We start from the raw sequence: 26000 nt of genomic DNA on the forward strand, positions 1-26000 counted from the left end.
AAAATCACGCACAAAACGAGCAGTATGGCTGGTTGCATTGACATCCAGGAGGGTCATGTCAGGATGAGCCTGTAGGAAGGGTACCACATGAGGGAGGAGGATGTCTTCCCTGTAACACACAGCGTTGAGATTGCCTGCAATGACAACAAGCTCAGTCCGATGATGCTGTGACACACTGCCCCAGACCATGACGGACCCTCCACCTCCAAATCGATCCCGCTCCAGAGTACAAGCCTCGGTGTAACGCTCATTCCTTCGACAATAAACACGAATCCGACCATCACCCCTGGTGAGACAAAACCGCGACTCGTCAGTGAAGAGTACTTTTTGCCAGTCCTGTCTGGTCCAGCGACGATGGGTTTGTGCCCATAGGCGACGTTGTTGCCGGTGATGTCTGGTGATGACCTATCTTACAACAGGCCTACAAGCCCTCAGTCCAGCCTCTCTCAGCCTATTGTGGACAGTCTGAGCACTGATGGAGGGATTGTGCGTTCCTGGTGTAACTCAGGCAGTTGTTGCCATCCTGTACCTGTCCCGTAGGTGTGGTGTTCAGATGTACCGATCCTGTGCAGGTGTTGTTACACCTAGCGTCCCACCTGCGGGACACACTATTCAACAGCCAGTGAAATAGCAGGACGGCAAATTCAAAACAACAAAAATCTCATAATTCAAATTTCTCAAACATACAACTATTATATCCCATCTTAAGGATACACTTCTCGTTAATCCAACCACATTGTCCGATTTCAAAAAGGCTTTACTGCGAAAGCATAACATTAGATTATGTTCGGACAGCGCCGAGACAAGAAAAACCACACAGCCATTTTCCAAGCAAGGAGAGGCGTCACAAAAAACAGAAATACAGCTAAAATTAATCACTAACCGTTGATGATCTTCATCAGATGGCACTCATAGGACTTCTTGTTACACAATACATGTATGTTTTGCTCGATAAATTTCATATTTATATCCATAAACCCCATTTTACATTGGCGCGTAATGTTCAGAAATGTTTTGCCTCCCAAAACTTCCGGTGAATGAGCACATCAATTTACAGAAATACTCATCATAAACGTTGATAAAATATTCAACAGTTATTCAAAGAATTATAGATACACTTCTCCTTAATGCAACCGCTGTGTCAGATTTCAAAAAAGCTTTACGGCGAAAGCAAATTTTTCAATAATCTGAGTACAGCGCAGCATGAAACAACGTTCTAAAGACTGTTGACAGCTAGTGGAAGCCTTAGGAAGTGCAAAATGAACCCTAAGTCACTGTATACTGTATAGGCAATCACTTGAAAAACAACAAACCTCAGATTTCCACACTTCCTGGTTGGATTTTTCTCAGGTTTTTGCCTGCCATATGAGTTATGTTATACTCACAGACATCATTCAAACAGTTTTAGAAACTTCAGAGTGTTTTCTATCCAAATCTACTAATAATATGCATATCCTACCTTCTGAGCCTGAGTAGCAGGCAGTTTACTACGGGCACGCCTTTCATCCAGACGTCAAAATACTGCCCCCTACCCTAGAGAAGTTAAGGCACGTTCACGGAGATGAGCAGGGACCCTGGGCATCTTTCTTTTGGTGTTTTTCAGAGTCAGTAGAAAGGCCTCTTTAGTGTCCTAAGTTTTCATAACTGTGACCTTAATTCCCTACCATCTGTAAACTGTTAGTGTTAACGACCGTTTCACAGCTGCATGTTCATTAATAGTTTATGTTTCATTGAACAAGCATGGGAAACAGTATTTAAACCCTTTACAATGAAGATCTGTGAAGCTATTTTGATTTTTACGAATTATCTTTGAAAGACAGGGTCCTGAAAAAGGGATTTCTTTTTTTGCTGAGTTTATTTCGTCCTCTGTTTGGGATAGCAGATCCCTGGGCTGTGGAAGGCGCCATGATTGCGCGTACAGGAGATGTACAATCTCTGCCATGGCTTCCCGGACCAATGCGGGGCTATCAGGATGAGGGGTAGACTGTTTGCTCTCACTCTCTCCAGAGTGGGGGGGGGGGGGATCAGGCCCACTGGAGGGAAAGTGTACAGGAGCACGTATAGCCACTTGTGGGCCAGCGCGTCCACACCTAGATGAGCGTTGTGATCTCTCATCTCGAAGAACAAGTGACAGTGTGTGTTTTCCTGCGATGCGTTAATATCGACGGAAGCCCTGCCATAACGCCCCCACACCGCATCGACACCTCGCCACTCCCCTGGTAGGGTGTTCCACCGCGACAGTAAATCCGCACCTGAGTTTAGTCTGCCTGGCACATGCGTTGTTCTGAGAGACAACAGATCTTCTCTGCTCCATAGCAAGATCTCTCTCACCAGAGAGTGAGGTTGATTAGAGCGCATTCGTCCTTGGCAGTTGATATAAGCCACCATAGACTTATTGTCCGACCTGACCAGGACATGTTGGCCCTGTAGGAATGGACGGAAGTGCCTGAGGGCTAGTAACACAGTGTAGAGCTCGAGAATGTTGATATGGACTGTACTTATAGATTCTGACCATACGCCGTTCACTGTACGCCCTTCGTGGACTGCCCCCCCATCCCTGTAGTGATGCATTCGTTGTTACTACTTGTGCATGAAGACTCTCCCAGTAGGGCAGCTTGCAAATCTCCAGCATTTAAGTGCCGATTGACACTTTGCAGAGAGAAACACGTGCCGGTGGAGAGACCGGTCCAAGCGGACAGAGGTCACCCAACACTGGAAGTCTCGCATGAGGAGGAGACTAAGCGGAACTACCACAATCATGGAGGCCATGAGCCCAAGAAGCCTCGGACACATCCAGTACGTGACTGATGTTGCCGGGCAAAACAATGAAAGGCAGTGGCGAAAAGCCGTCTCTCTCCACAGTGAACAGGCTACAGAGTCCAGAGACAATCCCCAAAATATTTTCTGCTGGGTCGCTAAAAGCAAGCTTTTGGTACGATTTATCCTGAAGCCAAGAGCGAGCTGGTGCAACAAAAGATGGGCTGTGAGCTCCACTGCCTGAGCCTGAGTGTCTGTGCAGATCAACCAGTCGTCGATGTACATCAGGACTCTTAAGCTTCTCTCCTGTAGGAGTGCTAGGGCGGCTTCGGCACACTTTGTGAATGTCCGTGGGGCAAGGGAACAGACCGTCTGATAAGGTGAGATATTCGTAGGCTAGGCCCTCGAAGATGAACCTTAGATACAGTTGAAGTCAGAAGTTTACATACACTTAGGTTGGAGTCACTTAGGTTGGAGTCATCACTGCATCACAATTCCAGTGGGTCAGAAGTTTACATACACTAAGTTGACTGTGCCTTTAAACAGCTTGGAAAATTCCAGAAAATTATGTCATGGCTTTAGAAGCTTCTGATAGGCTAATTGACATATTTTGAGTCAATTGGAAGTGTACCTGTGGATGTATTTCAAGGCCTACCTTCAAACTCAGTGCCTCTTTGCTTGACATCATGGGGAAATCAAAAGAAATCTGCCAAGACCTCAGAAAAAACAGTGTAGACCTCCACAAGTCTGGTTCATCCTTGGGAGCAATTTCCAAATGCCTGAAGGTACCACGTTCATCTGTACAAACAATAATACTCAAATATAAACATCATGGGACCATGCAGCCGTCATACCGCTCAAGAAGGAGACGCATTCTGTCTCCTAGAGATGAACGTACTTTGGTGTGAAAAGTGCAAATCAATCCCAGAACAACAGAAAAGGACCTTGTGAAGAAGCTGGAGGAAGCAGGTACAAAAGTATCTATATCCACAGTAAAACGAGACCTATATCGACATAACCTGAAAGGCTACACAGCAAGGAAGAAGCCACTGCTCCAGAACCGCCACAAAAAAGCCAGACTACGGTTTGCAACTGCACATGGGGACAAAGATCGTACTTTTCGGAGAAATGTCCTCTGGGCTGATGAAACACAAATACTGTATGGCCATAATGACCATCGTTATGTTTGGAGGAAAAAGGGAGAGGCTTGCAAGCCGAAGAACACCATCCAAACCGTGAAGCATGGACAATGACCCCAAGCATACTTCCAAAGTTGTGGCAAAATGGCTTAAGGACAACAAAGTCAAGGTATTGGAGTGGCCATCACAAAGCTCTGACCTCAATCCTATAGAAAGTTTGTGGGCAGAACTGAAAAAGTGTGTGTGGTGGCAAGGAGGCCTACAAACCTGACTCAGTTACACCAGTTCTGTCAGGAGGAATGGGCCAAAAATCACAAATGTATTGTGGGAAGCTTGTGGAAGGCTACCAGAAACGTTTGACCCAAGTTAAACAATTTAAAGGCAATGCTACCAAATATTAATTGAGTGTATGTAAACTTTTGACCCACTGGGAATGTGATGAAAGAAATAAAAGCTGAAATAAATCATTCTCTCTGCTATTTATTCTGACATTTCACATTCTTAAAATAAAGTGGTGATCCTAACTGACCTAAAACAGGGAATTTTTCAAGGATTAAATTTCAGGAATTGTGAAAAACTGAGTTTAAATATATTTGGCTAAGTTGTATGTACATTTCCGACTTCAATTGTATCTCCTGTATGCAGGATAAACTCAAATGTGGAAATAAGTGGAAATAATAAGTTCTTCTGTGGTGAAGCACTCATTTGGGTGAGTTGAATCAAACAGCATACCATGCGTTAGCATTCGAAATCTATAGACTCTCAGATTTATTATTTTATTTTTTATTTCACCTTTATTTAACCAGATGCTTGTTGAGGTGCCATAAATCCAGGATGGATAATGGCTGAAGAAGCCCTGGTGAGCTTCCTCCTTTGGTACCACGCGTACGGCTCCCTTGGTCAACAGAGACTGAATCTCGTCTCTGAGGACTCGGATCGCTTACCCATGCGCAGTGGACTGGACTGTTGCCATGAAACGCAGGGGACCCCTGCAAATTGTAGTCTGTACCCTTGGTTTACTGGGCGTAAGACCCAAGGGGAGACTGCACATGCGCACCACTGCTCTCTGTGAGGAGCAAGGGAACCCGCCTCTCCCCTGGGTGCAACACCGCATGTGGGCAACCTGTCCCATTGAAGGGACCTGGGCCTGCCATGCCTGGTGTCCCAGACAAGGTCGCCCTCGAGACTTGGGGAACATTGGTGTTGACCTGCCCCAACAAGGGCTTATGTGTCTTGAGGTAGGGGGTTCCTGTGCTACACTTCTGCCGTGTGTAAATTAGCTTGTGTGTCCCGAGGAGACTCTGGTCGTCGAGGCCAGAGGAGCTCTGCCAGCTTCTTGAACCCCGGCCTTGCGCTAGGTGTGCTGCTTCTTCCCATTCCCTCCGGATGGAGCGGAGAGGATCTCCGCTGCTCGTTGCTTGGAGTGACGCCTGTGCCCTGAGGCAGAGCATTGCTGGTGAGCGGACTGTGTTTGTCCCTGGGTCGGAGTTGTCTGAGAAAGCTGCTGAGGCTTCTTAGGGATCCTCCCGTTCTGGGAGGGAGGCCTCATGGTGACGACCTGGGAGAACGTGGGCTTCGGGGCTTGTTTCCGTGGTAACAGGGTGCCCAGCACCTCAGTCTCCTTTTTCTTAGACTTGAACCTGGTCTGTATCTCCGATATGGCAGGTTCAAACAATCTGGTGGGATTGATCTGTACACTCAGGATCTTTCCCTTCTCCCTCTGACACCCTTGCGTTGTTCAGCTAGAGGGCTTTCTGGCCAACGGTCACATGCGCCATGACCCTCCCAGAGGCGTCAGCGGTACACTTGAGGGTCCGGGTGGTATGGTCGGCAAGGTGACTTACCTCCATTAGCTTGGAAGGTGGGGGAGGCGTGGGATACTCAACATCAAGTTTGGTGGCAGCGTGTCTAATTTCCTCGAAGAAGTGGAGGTCAGTTATTGGCTCCTGCCCTACCTCTTCAGTCAGTCTGGCTAGGTAGCACAAACTGAGCAGAGGGGAGAAAATATTCAGGGGCGTAATCCATCTCCTGGTCAGAGAGGGCGCTGCCTGATGCGGCTAGAGACATGCCGTCTTCCTCACTACTTTCCATGTACTTCGCTCTACGTCTAAGGACACTGGAGCCCAGCTGAGCGCAATGCACACAACTAGCGGGGTCGATGAGAGATGCGGATGGGAATCCGTCCCGGATATTCAATGACCACAATTGCCATGGCAAGCTTTGCTAGGCTTGCGCTGCTTTTTCTCCCCCTTCCCTGACAACTTGGCCGGTAAGCCTGTTGATATCGCATTTCAACGGGACGGACAAAGCAAATGGAATTACCGGGGGGCTAGCTAGCCACGCACTACTACTACAACGTGAAGTCGGGAGAGACACGGGGTAACTTGAGCTTGAGCAATGGTAAGTAGAAACAGAAATCTTTATTTACCAGGGTTGTGGGAAAAAATCCTGTCTTTATACTTTTGGTGTATTGAAAGTAGAGCCAACAATGATGCTAGCTAATTAGCTGAGTGATGATTGCCAGCTAGCCGAGCCAAGTGCCAACTCCATGTGTAAACCAAGTAACTCGAGGTAGAACAAACAGCTGGGTTATCTTTCACAGGGGAATGTAAAAAGTATGGTGCTTCAATGGTGGGGTAACAAACACACTGAATAAATAGCACCGCGCATCCTAGCCAAACAACCAAATGGGGTTTTAGCCCAGAGGTTGCTAGCTAAAATACCAGTGGTGCCGTTAGCCCACCAACTAGCCAAGACACTCAAAAGTTCAGCTAGCTAACTCTGAACGGTGGGAACCGACTGAGAGCTAGAGACCCTGGGCAGAAGTAGGTAAAATGTGTGGGAACCTGCTATTTACGGGATGCTAAAACAGTGGAGCTAGCTAGCTAACAATGGCAATTGTGTATAGGCAACAGGTGTACTGCTAGCCGACAACAAAAAGCGCTGCTAACTGAGGTAACTTCACTTGGTGAAGCAGAATTCCTGAAAATAGAAAATAAGCCACTCAACGCTCCGTGGTGGGGTGGCTCAGTTGGTAGAGCATGGTGTTTGCAACGCCAGCATGGTGTGTGCAATGCCAGGGTTGTGGGTTCGATTCCCACGGGGGGCCAGTACAAAAAAAATAAAGCATGAAATGAAATGTATGCATTCACTACTGTAAGTCACTCTGGATAAGAGCGTCTGCTAAATGACTAAGATGTAAATGTAACCCACACCGAAAGGAACAGTTAAGTTCAGAGCTAGTTTTCTGAAGAAAGCTGCTTAACGAGTTAGTAACCAAATAGACTTGTGAAGAGGCGAAGAATGAGGAAACCAGAGCAGTGCAGGGTGTTATATAGACGCAGGGCGTACACCCACAAAGCTCTGATTGGCCTGTTAGGTGTGATTGAATAAGGCTTCAACCAATGACCTGCAAAAGAAGGTGTGTCCCATAGTGAGAAGTCAATACTGAGTCGACTGAAACAGAACCTCTATTAGCAGATATAGTTATGAGCCAATACCGGTACTGATTTAAAAAACAAAAATTGTCTTGAAAGCAGTGGATATGATCATGGTGCTTCTCAGTAGTAGTTGTTGTTAATCTGAACTGGGTGAGATTTTGGCAGTGTCTCTCAGCAACCACAATGGGGCAGTCTTCCCCATGTCTCCGCTCAGAAGAAGTGTCACAGAAGTTTAGGAGCTCAAATCAATGGCTGTGGTTAGTAATGCCCCTGATCAGAGCTATGACCACATTTTTCATTTTCTGTCAGGACTAGAATATATCACTTTCGGTCATTGCTGCGACCAATACTTATATACAAAATAATAGCAACATACTGTACATTTGTTTAAATATCTGCTGATGTCATACTAGAAATGTCACTATTGCTCATTGTCTCTGAAGAACAAGACAATGGCTTAGTCTAATCTGTTTGTGTGCGTACAGCCATTAATGGGATCAAAGGTCAGCGAGGGAGATGCTGCTGACATATAAATCAAACACACACACACACAAGCTGTACACACTGGTACACCCTGTAGTGAGGCGTGGCTCGGATGTCAGTGTGTAGGAACATGCTGAACCATTGATTTATGGGGTGGTTAGTTTAACTCATTGCTCTATTGCTTTTCTACACAAAGAATATTTGGACTGTGTGAAATATTTTAGATTAAGTAATTGTGGCCTAGGAAAAGTTGCCTCTTTTTTATTAATGATGTACTGTAGATACTATCTAGAGATTATGCTAATTGATCATTAGTGTTATTATGTCACACCTTCCAGTTTGTATCCATGTAGTTTAGACTGTCTGGATTGAGGATTAAGGTTAATAATTCTTAACTGTCTGGAAGGAATTAATGACACTACTGAGCCCCAGACAGACAAAGCATAAACTCAGCATGGCTTCATTTCTGCTTGACTGCATCCTTTGTTTCACGTGAAATGACAGCACTACTACTGTATGTAGCTAAGTTTGTTTGCACACATCATGTTTAGGTTTGGGATGTCTTCTCTTGAGAATGCCTTGGTTCATATTAAGCCGATAAGCAAGGCACCCTTTAGACATGCCTTGTGTAATCACAAATATCATGTAGTAAGTCACACTGCTAGCATTAATAATCAGGAGGAGTATGATCATGCCCCTGGATGACGGGGTAGGAAGCCGTTGTTTTGCCCAGATGCCAATATTTCGTCCCCAACATGTGGTGTCTGGTATTGGCTGGCTGTCCCTTCCTGAGTGGGTCAACAGTGTGAAGTATGCCTCTGATTTAAATTTTGCAATATCAGGAATGTTCTGTTATTCTGTAACTGGAAAACAAGACTTTTAATCATAATGGATAACTTTGTCTACAGGGAAAACACCAATTGAGTAGCTAGTATTATGAAGCCATTAGTCACTTGTATGTTACTGACTTAACAAAATATCTTTGTGTGAGCATAGGGGCAAGTCCAGACTTATGGTAAAATCTCCCACAGTTACTTATATGACCAAAATGTCCCTGAGCTGTTAAATATCTGCTCCACATTAAGATTCAAAGATGTCTGCAGAAAGAATGGGGTGTCAGCTTTGATATGACTCCTTGAGTTTAAAAACAAATATTTTGGTTATTGAACTAGAGTAGGTGAAGTGGATTTACATCCGATAACAGAATTCAGTTTTCATCATGGGTCCCTGATCTGTACTATACAGAAATGCATAATTATGGATATGAATATCATTCTCTTCATGGTGATATATCCTGAATAGGTACACAAAGGTAGAAGTATGCAATATCCGTCTTTTGCATATTTTGGTATTATTCCACACACTGGCTATAATTGTAAAAATCTCCGCCCCCAAACAAGACCTAATTTGGTTGGTCTGGACCAGACCAAATCTGAAACAATCATAGACGTCTATGTTTCACAAATTTGGACAGCACAGTAAAGTTCGGTAGAGCACAGGAAGGTAGATATGTACAGTACAATAAAGTACATTATACTGTATTCTACTCTACTGTTCTGTACTATCCAAACTTGTGAAACATAGACGTCTATGATTGGTTCAGATTTATGAGGCGCATGCGCGTACCGAAGGGACGCATAGGGTGTGAGTAGCTCCATTCTGTACCGACAGAACTGATTATATTTAGAAACCAGAAAGAGTTTAAATGAATCCTCTAATGGGGCCTCACAAGTGGCTCAGCGGTCTAAGGACTACACTACAGCCTCATGTTCGATCCCAGGCTGTGTCACAGCCCGCCGTGACCGGGAGTCCCATGAAGCGGCGCACAATTGGCCTAGCGTTGTCTGGGTTAGGGGAGGGTTTGGCCGGCCAGGATTTCCTTGCTTTCCTTGTCTCATCGTGCTCTTGCGACTCCTTGTGGCGAGCCGGGCTCGTACAAGCTGACAACGGTAGTCAGTTGGACGGTGTTTCCTCCGACACATTGGTGCGGCTGGCTTCCGGGTTAAGCGAGCAGTGTGTCAAGAAGCAGTGCGGCTTGGCAGGGTCGTATTTTGGAGGACGCAGGGCTCTCGACCTTTGCCTCTACCGAGTCCGTAGCAGAGTTGGAGTGATGAGACAAGACTGTAACTACCAATTGGATACCACGAAATTGGGGAGAAAAAAGGGGTAAAAAAATAAATAATCATTAAGCCTCTAAAATTGATCGATCAATATATCCCAAGCAACTGGGAGAGAGTGAGTGGTCAGTTGTGTACAACAGCGAACCAATCAGTTAGTAACGCAACGCAGCGACACAAACTCAACAAGCCATGGCTTCCCCCAGAGGAAAAGACAAGGAGCAACAAACGAGAGTAATGAACAGCTAAAGGATATCCAGGAAAACAAAGCTAAATTGCTCTCAATGCCCACCAAAACAAATGAACTGCTACAATCTGTTAAAGTAGATTCACTTGAAAAGAAAGTAGAGGCTATCGTGTCAGACACGCACAAACAAGGCGTGCGCATGAACGAACAAGACAACAAAACTTTATTTTTTGGAAACACAGTTTCAAACTTTAGATGATGAATTGGATCGGCAAGAAAATAGAAGGAGATGAAACATGAGAATATTGTCCTTACTGGAAGATGAGGAAAAAGGAGACCTTTCCAGCTACGTGGTCAAACTGATATCAGAAGAACTTGACGTGGGTATATCACCAGAAGATCTGGAAAAATGCCATAGGATCGGCATGAAACAGAAGAACGCTAAATACCCTTGCATGGTAATCTTCAAGCCGTGCAACTTTCAGACCAAAATCAACATTCTGAAGGCATAAGGGGGAAGGAGATCGAAATCCACTGCCAGTCCAGTCCATTCAATTCATCCAGGACCTGTCTGCTAGGCTGAGAAAAAAACACAAGGAATACATTCTGATCAGACAGTCACTAGAAGAAAAGGGATCAAATCTCAGCTCCGCTTCCCGACAGTGCTGTGGATATGGAAGGGAACTCAAAGGATGGAATTCACAAGCGCCGATGTAGCCCTAAACAAGCTGCAAGAAACCTTTCCAATTAAAGGAGTAGAGCCCCCTGCAATGAGGAGAGGATGAAGAGGAAGAAAATCGATAAGCACACTAGGCTACATACAGTGATGCCTAAGACCAGCTTATCGTAAATTGAGACAATATTATTTCCCCCTCCCCCCAATACAATCTATACTCTACTTTCCCCAAGTAACTGTACTTCTCTATGAAGCAACCGTAGAAGTAGCCAATGCTAATGGGCTACATAAACACTGAAAAGACAATACAAAGGGGGATATATAGCATGTATGTCAACTATTCTATGGAGGGAGGGAGGTGTTTGTGTGTGTGTGTTTGTGTGTGTGTGTGTGTGTGTGTCTGCATATGAATGGGACTGTGAGGGAGGGTGAATATGTGTAGGAGGGCGGTAGGAGAATGGGTGTCTATATGTTGTATGTGAATGAAGGAGAATGGACTAGTAAGTTGATGTAAGGATGGGTGTAAATGTGTCGAAGAAGGGAGGGTGGGAAAAGATGGGAGGTTTGGACACGTTTGACTTGGGTGGGCAATTTTTTTAAAATTGAATATTTGAAGAGGAGCTGGGTTGGAGAGGCCTATGCTGCCACTTAATGTAGTAACAGCAGAGGTGTAGGCATCCTGATAAATAAGAATACACCCTTTTCCCTTACATCCCAGCACACCGACCAAGAAGGACGTTTTTCAATTTTTTTATTGTATCTTACATGGGGAAAAATACACATTGATTTCATTGTATATCCCCCCAGCGTCAAAACTGGTGTTTTTACAGTTAAAGTCGGAAGTTTACATACACCTTAGCCAAATACATTTAAACTCAGTTTTTCACAGTTCCTGAAATGTAATCCTAGTAAAAATTCCCTGTCTTAGGTCAGTTAGGATCACCACTTTATTTTAAGGATGTGAAATGTCAGAATAATAGTAGAGAGAATAATTTATTTCAGCTTTTATTTCTTTCATCACATTCCCAGTGGGTCAGAAGTTTACATACACTCAACTAGTATTTGGTAGCATTGCCTTTAAATTGTTTAACTTGGGTCAAATGTTTTGGGTAGCCTACCACAAGCTTCCCACAATAAGTTGGGTGAATTTTGGCCCATTCCTCCTGACAGAGCTGGTGTAACTGAGTCAGGTTTAGTGGCCTCCTTGCTCGCACACACTTTTTCAGTTCTGCCCACAAGTTCTCTATGGGATTGAGGTCAGGGCTTTGTGATGGCCACTCCAACACCTTGACTTTGTTGCCCTTAAGCCATTTTGCCACAACTTTGGAAGTATGCTTGGGGTCATTGTCCATTTGGAAGACCCATTTGCGACCAAGCTTTAACTTCCTGACTGATGTCTTGAGATGTTGCTTCAATATATCCACATAATTTTCCTCTTCATGATGCCATCTATTTTGTGAAGTGCACCAGTCCCTCCTGCAGCAAAGCACGCCCACAACATGATGCTGCCACCCCTGTGCTTCACGGTTGTGATGGTGTTCAACGGCTTGCAAGCCTCCCCCTTTTTCCTCCAAACATAACAATGGTCATTATGGACAAACAGTTCGATTTTGTTTCATCAGACCAGAGCACATTTCTCCAAAAAGTACGATCTTTGACACCATGTGCAGTTGCAAACCGTAGTCTGGCTTTTTTATGGTTGTTTTGGAGCAGTGGCTTCTTCCTTGCTGAGCGACCTTTCAGTTTATGTCGATATAGGACTTGTTTTACTGTGGATATAGATACTTCTGTACCGGTTTCCTCCAGCATCTTCACAAGGTCCTTTGCTGTTGTTCTGGGATTGATTTGCACTTTTCGCACCAAAATACGTTCATCTCTAGGAGACAGAGCTTGTCTTCTTCCTGAGTGGTATGACGGCTGCGTGGTCCCGTGGTGTTTATACTTGCGTACTATTGTTTGTACAGATGAACGTGGTACCTTCAGGCGTTTGGAAATTGCTCCCAAGGATGAACCAGAGTTTTTTTTTCTGAGGTCTTTTTTCAGATTTTCCCATGATGTCAAGCAAAGAGGCACTGAGTTTGAAGGTAGGCCTTGAAATACATCCATAGGTACACCTACAATTGACTCAAATGATGTCAATTAGCCTATCAGAAGCTTCTAAAGCCATGACATCATTTTCTGGAATTTTCCAAGCTGTTTAAAGGCACAGTCAACTTAGTGTATGTAAACTTCTGACCCACTGGAATTGTGATACAGTGAATTATAAGTGAAATAGTCTGTCTGTAAACAATTGTTGGAAAAATTACTTGGGTCATGCACAAAGTAGATGTCCTAACCGACTTGCCAAGACTATAGTTTGTTAACAAGAAATTTGTGGAGTGGTTGAAAAACGAGTTTCAATTGCTCCAACCTAAGTGTATGTAAACTTCCGACTTCAACTGTAGATATAATTCAAGCTATATTAGATCAGACCCAGACAGGAACTATTATATTTAGCAGGTGACCTAAATCAAGGATTCAGCAAGTTAGACAGACGTAGCATAAACAAGGTCAATTCAAGGATTCAATATTTTATAGGACACATGGAGATTAATATTCCCAACGACAAAAGATGACTTATTTTTTCTCAAAGTAAGAAAAGCTATTCAAGACAAAACATAACATTATGCCAGTGGAAGGGACTCAACTGTGGTTTGTGACTACTATGATTTCCCATTGTAGCCAATTCAATTGCAGTAATTCTTTTACTGATATATATATTTTTTGGTAACAGAATTACGTGTGTCAATCATCTAATAATACAAAACTCAGTATAAACACTAACTAATTGATACGTCTACCTTTACTTGTTACTTCTGTTAACTTGCTCTCACGTTCTGACCAGTAAGGGGTTATTTGTTATTGTAGTTTGGTCAGGACGTGGCACAGGGGTATTTGTTTTATGTGGTTCGGGGTGTGTTAGAGTATGTGTTTATGTAGAGCGGTGTTTGATTTAATTAGTCTGTGGTTTTTGGTTAGGTTCTATGTTGTATATTTCTATGTCTGATCTAGGGTGTTTAGTTCTATGTTTAGTTAATTGGGATTGGGGCCTTCAATTGGAGGCAGCTGTTTCTCGTTTCCTCTGATTGAAGGTCCTATAATTAGGGGTGTGTTTGTTATGGGAATTGTGGGCGGTTGTTTGTGCATAGCTGTGTATAGCCTGCATTACTGGTCAGCTGTCGTTCTTGTTTTCGTTTTGTTGTTTTTGTATAGTGTGCGTCATAAAATAAAGATGAGCACTCAACCCGCTGCGCCTTGGTCCACTTCCTACGACGACCGTTACACTTGCATTATCCTCCCTCGTGAGGCAGAGAAATTAGAAAATATCTTAAAGATGTGTGTTTTTGTTAATGGATTAACAAGGCGCAAGACAATGTTTCTTACATTTACAGAAAGCAAATAATATAAAATATTGCTCCAAAACTGAATATGTTGATATTAGTTGGCAGGTGTCTTTACTTCAACATTGTGTTTTGATGTATTTCTAATACCTTTTAACGCTGCAATATGTAAAATTGTGGGCGACCCAACATTGGACACGCCTACTCAAGAGTTTTTCTTTATTTTTACTATTTACTACATTGTGGAATAATAGTGAAGACCTCAAAACTATGAAGTAGCACATTTGGAATCATGTAGTAACCAAAAAAGTGTTTAACAAATCTAAATATACACTGCTCAAAAAAATAAAGGGAACACTTAAACAACACAATGTAACTCCAAGTCAATCAGATTTAGATGCACTATTGTAAAGTGGTTGTTCCACTGGATATTATAAGGTGAATGCACCAATTTGTAAGTCGCTCTGGATAAGAGCGTCTGCTAAATGACTTAAATGTAAATGTAAATTTGCCAGAGAACACCAAGATTGGCAAATTCGCCACTGGCGCCCTGTGCTCTTCACAGATGAAAGCAGGTTCACACTGAGCACATGTGACAGACATGACAGAGTCGCCGTGGAGAACGTTCTGCTGTCTGCAACATCCTCCAGCATGACCAGTTTGGCGGTGGGTCAGTCATGGTGTGGGGTGGCATTTCTTTGGGGGGCCGCACAGCCCTCCATGTGCTCGCCAGAGGTAGCCTGACTGCCATTAGGTACCGAGATGAGATCCTCAGACCCCTTGTGAGACCATATGCTGGTGCAGTTGGCCCTGGGTTCCTCCTAATGCAAGACAATGCTAGACCTCATGTGGCTGGAGTGTGTCAGCAGTTCCTGCAAGAGGAAGGCATTGATGCTATGGACCGGCCCGCCCGTTCCCTAGACCTGAATCCAATTGAGCACATCTGGGACATCATGTCTCGCTCCATCCACCAACGCCACGTTGCACCACAGACTGTCCAGGAGTTGGCGGATGCTTTAGTCCAGGTCTGGGAGGAGATCCCTCAGGAGACCATCCGCCACCTCATCAGGAGCATGCCCAGGCGTTGTAGGGAGGTCATACAGGCACGTGGAGGCCACACACACTACTGAGCCTCATTTTGACTTGTTTTAAGGACATTACATCAAAGTTGGATCAGCCTGTAGTGTGATTTTCCACTTTAATTTGATAAATTGGATTTCCATTGATTATTTTGGTGTGATTTTGTTGTCAGCACATTCAACTATGTAAAGAAAAAAGTATTTAATAAGATTATTTCATTCATTCAGATCTAGGATGTGTTATTTTAGTCTTCCCTTTATTTTTTGCAGCAGTGTATTTTATATTTGAGATTCTTCATAGAAAATACCCTTTGCCTTGATGACAGCTTTGCACACTCTTGGCATTCTCTCAACCAGCTTTGAGGTAGTCACCTGGAATGCATTTCAATTAACAGGTCTGCCTCTTTAAAAGTTAATTTGTGGAATTTCTTTCCTTCTTAATGCGTTTGAACCAATCAGTTGTGTTGTGACAAGGTAGGGGTGGTATACAGAAGATAGCCTTATTTGGTAAAAGACCAAGTCCATATTATGGCAAGAACAGCTCTATTAAGCAAAGAGAAATGACTGTCCATCATTACTGTAAGACATGAAGGTCAGTCAACCTGGAAAATTTCAAGAATTTAGAGAGTTACTTCAAGTGCAGTCGCAAAAAGCGCTATGATGAAACTGGCTCTCATGAGTACTGCAACAGGAAAGGAAGAGTTACCTCCAGGGATGCAAACTAGTGAAGGCCCAAAAAGGTCACACTTTCTTGAGAAAAAACAATACACTAATATTGCAGTTATCTACGACAGCCTATAATAGAACGCTTGTGACCACACACATCTAAATATTGCACTTGGGAAAAAAACATTTTAAAGTAGAAATAGAATGAAACAAACAGGCATTTTTTTTTGCTCTATTATTGTGGGCGCTATAGTAGACATCAATCAAGTGCACAAGGCTACATGTGTGCAAAAATAACGTTCGCCGAGTAAAACATTTAATAATCCCCCCTCACTCACACACAAGTGTTACTGTCAAGCTCAACACAGCAAAAGCAATACACTGCACATTATTACATTGTATACTTTCTGCCTGTGGACATCTGTTCTACAATGTGCCATCAGAGCATGATACCCTTTGTTGGCGTAATTGATTTCTTTCAGGCAGAGTGTACACCTGGCATACACCTTTTTATCCACTGTATTAAAAAGTGAGAAAGAGGGAAAGTGTTTGGTGTTCCTTTCACCTCTGTAGTGGCATCCAGCTCAAGCCAGGCCCAGCTTCAGCTACACTTAATCCCTGAATCCAGTTGTTTAACAAGCAACGCCTCTTTCACCTAATTTACCACATACTGTAGAGGAAAAACATTAGTTCATAGATAGTAGTTAGTTCATTATCTAGTTAACATTTCACACAGCGTGCCAGGGTCCAGCAAGCAACTAACGCTTTATAACTTGAGGAATGACAAGGAGTCGTATACCAGTTAATACTATAGCGAATTGGTAAGGTTACTAATGTTAGCTAGCGAACGTTACAACATCAGATGAGCTAATGTTAGCTGTCTGAATTTATTTGCCAGCTAATTTTCACACCGTAAACTCACTTATTTGATCAGTTAAGTTGGCTGATGTTGCTCAAAATTTCTCTGGCTAGGTAACAGAGAATTCAATCCAGCTAGCAAGATACTTAACAATGCTAACAATACTTGTTCCACCACACTTTCTCCCTCACCTCAAACTTCCCAAATGCCAGTTGTTTTTCGGTTACAGCTCATGAAGTATGCTTCATCACCTTCTCTCCCCCATCTCCGTGGTCAGGCTTCTCACCTACCTCATCGTTATTGTTCTGGGGACGTGCTGCTGTAACTGGCAAACTGCCTTTCCACTCTCTACGGTCTTTTCAGAGCCTTCGATGATGCAAATTGGTTGTCTCTTCAGTTGCATGCTGCATTATTTTGTCATGTGTACGATTGTCTGAGCCTTGGATACAGCCAGTATTGCTCCAAACACGCATCGCTCATTCGCTTACAGCCAGTAGTGATCCAAAGCCCCCCCCCCAAAAAAACAACTTTATTAGAGTTAATTGCACCTCAGACTGCAGCCCAAATAAATGCTTCACAGAGTTGACGTATCAGACGCATCTCAACATCAACTGTTCAGACGACACTGTGTGAATCAGGCCTTCATGGTCAAATTGCTGCAAAGAAACCACAACTAAAGGAAACCAATAAGAAGAAGAGACTTGCTTGGGCTAAGAAACATGAGCAATGGACATTAGATCGGTGGAAATCTGTCCTTTGGTTTGATGAGTCCAAATTTGAGATTTTTGGTTCCAACCGCTGTCTTTGTGAGACGCAGAATCGGTGAGCGGATAATCTCTGCATGTGTGGTTCCCTCTGTGAAGCATGGAGGCGTTGTGGGGGTGCTTTGTTGGTGACACTGTCAGTGATTTATTTAGAATTCAAGGCACACTTAACCAGCGTGGCTACCACAGCATTCTGCAGCGATACGCCATCCCATCTGGTTTACGCTTAGTCCCACTATCATTTTGTTTTCAACAGGCCAATGACCCAACACATCTCCAGGCTGTGTAACGGCTATTTGACCAAGGAGAGTGATGGAGTACTCTAACAGATGAACTGGCCTCCACAATCACCCGACCTCAACCCAATTGAGACGGTTTGGGATGAGTTGGACCGCAGAGTGAATGAAAAGCAGGCAACAAGTGCTCCGCATATGTGGGAACTCCTTCAAGACTGTTGGAAAAGCATTCCAGGTGAAGCTGGTTGAGAGAATGCCAAGAGTCTGCAAACCTGTCATCAAGGCAAAGGGTGGCTACTTTGAAGAATCTAAAATATAAAATATATTTTGATTTGTTCAACACTTTTTGGGTTACTACATGATTCCATATGTGTTATTTCATAGTTTTGATGTCTTCACTATTATTCTACAATGTAGAAAATAGTAAAAAGAAAGAAAAACCCTTGAATGAGTAGGTGTGTCCAAACTTTTGACTGGTACTGTATATCATAAGGATGAGGTAGCTAAGCCCACTGGTGATGTTAAACACTTCTCCAATCATTGTTGATTGATTTGTTTAACACTTTTTTGGTTACTACATGATTCCATGTGTGTATTTCTGTCACGGTTGTCGTAGGAAGGAGCGGACCAAAGTGCAGCGTGTGTGTCGTTCCACATTTTATTTTAACTGTGAAACTATGCAATACAAATAAATAAACTGAATAACAAAACAAACCGTGACGCAGAGTTGAAACAAACACAAACTCAAAAGCAATCTCCCACAAACCCAGGTGGGAAAAACACCTACTTAAGTATGATCTCCAATTAGAGACAACGATGCCCAGCTGCCTCTAATTGGAGATCATCCCATACACATCCCAACATAGAAATACAAAACTAGAACATCACAACATAGAAAAACTGAACTAGAAAACCCCCCCTGTCATGCCCTGACCTACTCTACCATAGAAAATAACAGCTTTCTATGGTCAGGACGTGACAGTACCCCCCCAAAGGTGCGGACTCCGAACGCACCTAAACAACAAGGGGGGGAAAAAAAGGGAGGGTTAGGGAGGGTGACTAAATGTCTATGGCGGCTCTGGTGCAGTACGCCGAACCTTCTCATACCGCGGATCCTCCAGCAGAGGAGGCGGCTCCGGTTCGGGGCGTAGCCCCCGCTCCGCCCGCTGATCCCTCCGCTTTTGTGTCCCCGAACCCCGGAACGTCGTCGAAGGACCCGGACTGTGGACCGCCACTGGAGGTTCTGCACTGCGGACCGCCGCTGGAGGTACTGGACTGCGGACCGCCGCTGGAGGTTCTGGACTGCGGACCGCTGCTGGAGACTCTGGACTGCGGACCTCCGCTGGAGACTCCGGACCGCCGCTGGAGGTTCCGGACTGGGGAACGTCGCTGGAGGTGCCGGTCTGGGGAACGTCGCTGGAGGTGCCGGTCTGGGGAACGTCGCTGGAGGTGCCGGTCTGGGGAACGTCGCTGGAGGTTCCGGTCTGGGGGCCGTCTCTGGAGGTTCCGGACTGTGGGCCGTCTCTGGAGGTTCCGGACTGTGGGCCGTCTCTGGAGGTTCCGGACTGTGGGCCGTCTCTGGAGGTTCCGGACTGTGGGCCGTCTCAGGAGGTTCCGGACTGGGAACTGTCGCCGGACGCTCCGGACTGGGAACTGTCGCCGGAAGCTCCGGACTGGGAACTGTCGCCGGAAGCTCCGGACTGGGAACCTTTGATGATACAGTGGTAGCAATACATGGTTATAACATCTACCGAAAATACAGAAATGCCAACGGGGCTGGTGTTGCAGTCTATATTCAGAACTACATTCCTGTAAAGCTTAGAGACTATCTGATGTTAAATACTGTTGAAGTAATATGACTACAGGTTCATCTGCCTCACGTAAAGCCCATTGTGGGAAGCTGCTATAGACCACCAAGTGCTAACAGTCAGTATCTGGATAATATGTGTGAAATGCTTGAAAATGTATGTGATATCAACAGAGAAGTATATTTTCTGCGTGATTTAAATATTGACTGGCCATCATCAAGCTGCCCACTCAGGAAAAAACTTCAAACTGTAACCAGTGCCTGGATCAGGTTGTAAGTCAACCTACCAGGGTAGTTACAAACAGAACAGGAATTAAATCATCAACATGTATTGATCACATCTTTACTAAAGCAGTATCCAAATCCATAGGATGTAGTGATAACAATATAATAGCCATATCTAGAAAAACCAGTTCCAAAGGCTGAACCTAATATAGTGTGTAAGAGGTCATACAAGAAGTTTTGTAGTGATTCATATGTTGATGATGTAAAGAATATTTGCTGGTCTGTGGTATGTAATGAGGAGCAACCAGACGCTGAATTTGACACATTTATGAAACTACTTATTCCAGTTACTAATAAGCACGCACCCATTAAAAAATGGCCGTAAAAACTGTTAAATCCCCTTGGATTGATGAGGAATTGAAAAATTGTTTGGTTGAGAGGGATGAGGCAAAAGTTATGGCAATTATGTCTGTCAGCCAAACTGATTGGCAAACATACTGCAAATTAAGAAATCATGTGACTAAACTAAAGAAAAAGAAACTACACTATGAAACAAAGAAATGATATAAAGAATGATAGTAAGAGCTTTGGGGCACCTTAAATGATTAAATTCAATTTTGAATGGGGAAAAAGCCAACTCGGCTCCTTCATTCATTGAATCAGATGGCTCATTCATCACAAAGCCCACCGATATTTCAAACTACTTTAATGACTTTTCCATTGGCAAGATAAGCAAACTTAGGGATGACATGCCAGCAACAAACGCTGACACTACACATCAAAGTATATCGGACCAAATTATGAAAAACAAATTGTACTTTTGAATTCCGTAAAGTCAGTGTGGAAGAGGTGAAAAAAGTATTGTTGTCTGTCAACAATGACAAGCCACCGGTCTGACAATCTGGATGGAAAATTACTGAGGATAATAGCATATGATATTTCCACTCCTATTTGCCACATCTTCAATTTAAGCCTACTAGAGAGTGTGTGCCCTCAGGCCTGGAGGGAAGCTAAAGTCATTCCACTACCCAAGAATAGTAAAGCCTCCTTTACTGGCTCAAATAGCCGACCAATTAGCCTGTTACCAACCCTTAGTAAACTTCTGAAAAAATGGTGTTTGACCAGATACAATGCTATTTCACAGTAAACAAATTGACAACAGAATTTCAGCATGCTTATAGGAAAGGACACTCAGCAAGCACAGCACTTGCACAAATGACTGATGATTGGCTGAGAGAAATTGATGATAAAATGATTGTGTGTGTGAGCTGTCTTGTTAGACTTCAGTGCAGCTTTTGACCTTATCTATCAAAGTCTGTTGCTGTATGTGTTATGGCTTTACATCCCCTGCTATAATGTGGATAAAGAGTTACTTGTCTAACAGAACACAGAGGGTGTTCTTTAATGGAAGCCTCTCAAATATAATCCAGTTAGAATCAGGAATTCCCATGTTTGCTTTTTTACATTTTTACTAATGACATGCCACTAACTTTAGAGTGTCTATGTATGCTGATGATTCAACACTATACACGTCAGCTACTACAGCGACTGAAATGACTGCAACACTTAAAGAGCTGCAGTTAGTTGCAGAGTGGGTGGCAAGGAATAAGTTAGCCCTAAATATTTCTAAAACTAAAAGCATTGTATGTGGAACAAAACACTCACTTAAACCCTAAACCTAAACTAAATCTTGTAATAAATAATGTGGGAAATTGAGCAAGTTGAGATGACTAAACTGCTTGGAGTAACCCTAGATTGTAAACTGTCATAGTCAAAACATATTGATGCAGTAGTAGCTAAGATGGGGAGAAGTCTGTCCATAATAAAGCGCTGCTCTGCCTTCTTAACAACACTATCAACAAGGCAGGTTGATAGTGTTGCTGCTGCTTTGGCAGCAGCTAATGGGGATCCATAATAAATACAAATACAAATGTTGTCTTGGGATGCATGCGCAGCACTGGTAGTTTCAAGTTTTAATGTCACATCCACAAGTACAGTGAAATGCCTTTCTTGCAAACTAAAATATTGGTAGATAAGTTGTTATGTATTCCTACCCATGCATAACTGCTTCCTTTCTCTTTTTTCTATGACATGCTCACAAAAGAACGTCCTAATCGTAGAGGTGAGTCAACATGCTTTTTTCCCCCTTCCTCTTCTCTATTTAAGTCTGAGTGCATCCATCAAATACTCCATCACTTTCTCCATATGTTTATCCAGGCCATGGGGGAGCGGAGGACATTGCGTCATGGCTCTTATTCTCTGTATGTAGGTCTAGGTTCTACTAGACCAGGGTCATATTCATTGGGCACCAAACAAAAGAAAACAGACAAACAGGGAAGGACTATACAAACTTATCCAATAAGAAATGCTTGTTTTCGTTATCAGTTGAAAAACTTTATGGTGTGCTCTAATGAATACGACCCTGAATTGGACATAGTAAAAACTTTTTTAATTGACTGTCTCTGTCCATTAGGGAAGATTGATTGTCCCTTCTCAGAATTTATTCGAGAAACTTTCCTCTCAGCAGCACAGTAATTGGGAGCCTATTATAGGGACCTCTACATTGGGAAGGATTCTCTTTGAATCAAATGAAAGCATTACTGTCATACAATGAGTGCTTACTTTAAGCAGAGATCTTTAGAACAAGCATATGAATATATGAATACAGCTGTGTTCATTAGTAGTCTATACAGAAACATGGATAAAATGTACAAAATCTAAGTAAATTGCACTTATAATGGGGGGGGGGGGGGCAGTAATTGGAAGTTGGGAATGCGGTCTATCAAAATAAGCCCACATCAAGTCAATATCCCTTCCATTTTCAATGACCCTCTTTATAGTTTGTGCAGCCCTGTTCTTTGTATTACAGAATAGGTCTTCATATTAAAAGGACATAGTCTCTAATTTCTAGTTCCATCGTCATTATTATAGGGAAATGTGATCTATGTCATCCCCCTCACAATCTCCCACCTACACACACCAGACCTCGGTTATTAAGCTACTATTTCAGTTATTTCAATTACGTTTCAATACATTTCAAAACAAGTATTCAAATAAGCTTTATTTGAAAAAACAAGTAGTTTAATATTTTAATTTTGGAGAATCTCTTAGACAATGTGTTAAAGTTATGTATACTAACCTTTAGGTGTAAAATAGTAAAGAATGGCTACTTCTCAGAAAGTATTAAACTGTCAAGGAGTAAAACAAGGTTGTCTGCTATCGCTATATCTATTTATTATGGCAATCGAAATGTTAGCTATTAAAATCAGATCCAACAATAATATCAAGGGGCTAGACATCCAGGGCTTAAACACAAAGGTGTCATTGTAAATGCTTTCTTTTAAATCCACAATTTGGATCCCTCCACAGCCTCAGAAGATCTAGATAATTTTTCTTACCTCTGGATTATAATCAAATTATGATAAGTGTACTATATTAGGTATTGGATAACAAAAAAATACAACTTTTACATTACTGTGTAGTTTACCATGGCCTTTTCCCTTTATTATTGCCATTTCTTTAAACAAGCCATAGAAAGTTGCTTGATATTTGAGTTTAATCGCCTTGGAAAAGACTGAAAAAATATTACAACAAATTGTTAATTATATCATAAATAGGACTGGTGGAGTAACTGTAGTTGGGAAGAGATTTTCGATGTACCGATTCCATGGCACATGGTTTATGAACTGATACACAAAACGATGCCGGATTCAAAACGGTTTTTAAATTTAAAATTACTAAATACAATTCTTGCAACGAATAGAATGTTATATGGAGGATACAACCATCCCAGCTCTGCAGATTTTGCCGCAAAGTGACAATCATTAGATCAATTGTTTTGGTACTGCCCATATGTACAGTGCGTTTGGAAAGTATCGAGACCCCATTACTTTTTCCACATTCTGTAACGTTACAGCCTTATTCTAAATTGATTTAAATAGATTTTGTCCCCCCTCATCAATCTATACACACAGGTTTTTAGACATTTTTGCAAATGTATATATATATATAAAACTATCACATATACGTAAGTATTCTGACCCTTTACTCTGCAAAAAATGTTGAAGCACTTTTGCCAGCGATTACAGCCTCGTGTCTTCTCGGGCATGATGCCACAAGCTTGGCACACCTGTATTTGGGTAGTTTCTCCCATTTTTCTCTGCAGATCCTCTCAAGTTCTGTCAGGTTGGATGGGGTGCGTCGCTGCACAGCTATTTTCAGGTCTCTCCAGAAATGTTTGATCAGTTTCAAGTCCGGGCTCTGACTTGGCCGCTCAAGGACATTCAGAGACTTGTCCTGAAACCACTCATGCGTTGTCTTGGCTTTGTGTTTAGGGTCAATGTCCTGTTGGAAAGTGTTTGCTCCATTCATCTTACCCTCGATCCTCATTTGTCTCCCAGTCCCTGCCGCTGAAAAACATCTCCACAGCATGATTCTGCCACCACCATGCTTCACTGTAGGAATGGTGTCAGGTTCCTCCAGACGTGACATTTGACATTCAGGCCAAAGAGTTCAATCTTGGTTTCATCAGACCAGAGAATCCTGTTTATCATGATCTGAGAGACCTTTACGTGCCTTCTGGCAAACTCCAAGCGGGCTGTCGTGCCTTTTACTGAGTGGCTTTCGTATGGCCACTCTGCCATAAAGGTCTGACTGGTGGAGTGCTGCAGAGATGGTTGGCCTTCTGGAAGGTTCTCCCATCTCCACAGAGGAGCTCTGGAGTTCTGTCAGAGTAACCATCGAGTTTTTGGTCACCTCCCTGACCAAGGCCCTTCTACCTCGATTTCTCAGTTTGGCCGGGCAGACTGCTCCAAACGTCATCCATTTAAGAATGATGGAGTCCACTGTGTTCTTGGGGACCTTCAATGCTACAGAAATGTTTTGGTTACCCTTCCCCAGATCTGTGCCGTGACACAATCGTGTCTCGGAGCTCTCCGGACAATTCCTTCGACCTCATGGCTTGGTTTTTGCTCTGACATGCACTGTCAACTGTTGGACCTTATATAGACAGGTGTCTGCCTTTTTCAAATCATGTCCAATAAATTGAATTTACCACAGGTGGACTCCAAGTTGTAGAAACATCTCAAGTATGATCATGGAAACAGGATGCACCTGAGCTCAATTTCGAGTCTCATAGCAAAGGGTCTGAATACTTATGTAAATAAGGTTTTTATTTCATATACATTTTGCAAAAAAATCTATAAACCAGTTTTTGCTTTGTCAATATGGGGTATTGTGTGTAGATTGATGAGGGAAAAAAATTATTGAATACATTTTAGCATAAGGCTGTAATGGAACAAAATGTGGAAAAGGGGAATGGGTCTGAATATTTTCCGAATGCGCACGGTAGCTTGTTTTTGGTCGCAGGTTTATGAATGGCTGAAGAATTACAACATTTACCTTGAGCTAACTGCAAATATCACTGCTGAGTGATTTGAAAAGTCTTTAAAAAGTCATAGTTAATCGATCAATAGTATTATAATACTCTTAGGAAAACATTTTATCTTTAATTTACAATCTGTAGAAACTTTTAGAATAGAAAGGTTCAGAACTTTTGTGAAACATCACAGCACACTTGAAAAATATATGGCTAATAGAAGAAATCAAAACTGGAAGGTGTTCAGAGATGAGGGAGGGGCTGAAGGGAGATGTAGGGTGCGAACAAAAAACAAGATAACTAATGTAAAATATAGTGTGTCCATAAAATGTATATAGTATATATAAGGTGGAAGTAGAAGCCAAAGTATTGTTGTCCATTTAGTTTACTCCAATTAGGGGGAGGGATGATGTGGTTAAGGAAAATAATAAAGTAGGAAAATATATACAAAAATACTCTACCGGTCAAAAGCTTTAGGACACCTACTCATTGAAGGGTTTTTCTTTATTTGTAATATTTTCTACATTGTAGAATAATAGTGAAGATATCAAAACTATGAAATAACACATATGGAATCATGTAGTAACCAAAAAGGTGTTAAACAAATAGCCACTCTTTGCCTTGATGACAGCTTTGCACACTCTTGGCATTCTCTCAACATGCTTCACCTGGAATGCTTTTCCAACAGTGTTGAAGGAGTTCCCACATATGCTGAGCACTTGTTGCCTGCTTTTCCTTCACTCTGCGGTCCAACTCATCCCAAACCATCTCAATTGGGTTGAGGTCGGGTGATTGTGGAGGCCAGGTC

At 42.9% G+C, this 26000-nt stretch overlaps 1 protein-coding gene across 2 annotated transcripts in view; it reads left to right on the plus strand.

Moving 5' to 3' along the window:
- Positions 1-26000, plus strand: part of LOC106569196 (hypoxanthine-guanine phosphoribosyltransferase) — a 34408-nt gene that overhangs the window by 5239 nt on the left and 3169 nt on the right. Inside the window, exon 5 of one of the 2 annotated variants that reach the window (XM_014140306.3) lies at positions 21920-21937. The exons of the other annotated variant lie outside the window; for it this stretch is intronic. Coding sequence (XP_013995781.1) covers positions 21920-21937 — 18 coding nt within the window. The remainder of the gene's footprint in view (positions 1-21919; positions 21938-26000) is intronic. 2 annotated transcript variants of the gene reach the window in all.

The sequence above is a fragment of the Salmo salar genome, chromosome 14 (assembly GCF_965601325.2).
Source record: "Salmo salar chromosome 14, fSalSal1, whole genome shotgun sequence".
NCBI lineage: Eukaryota > Metazoa > Chordata > Actinopteri > Salmoniformes > Salmonidae > Salmo > Salmo salar.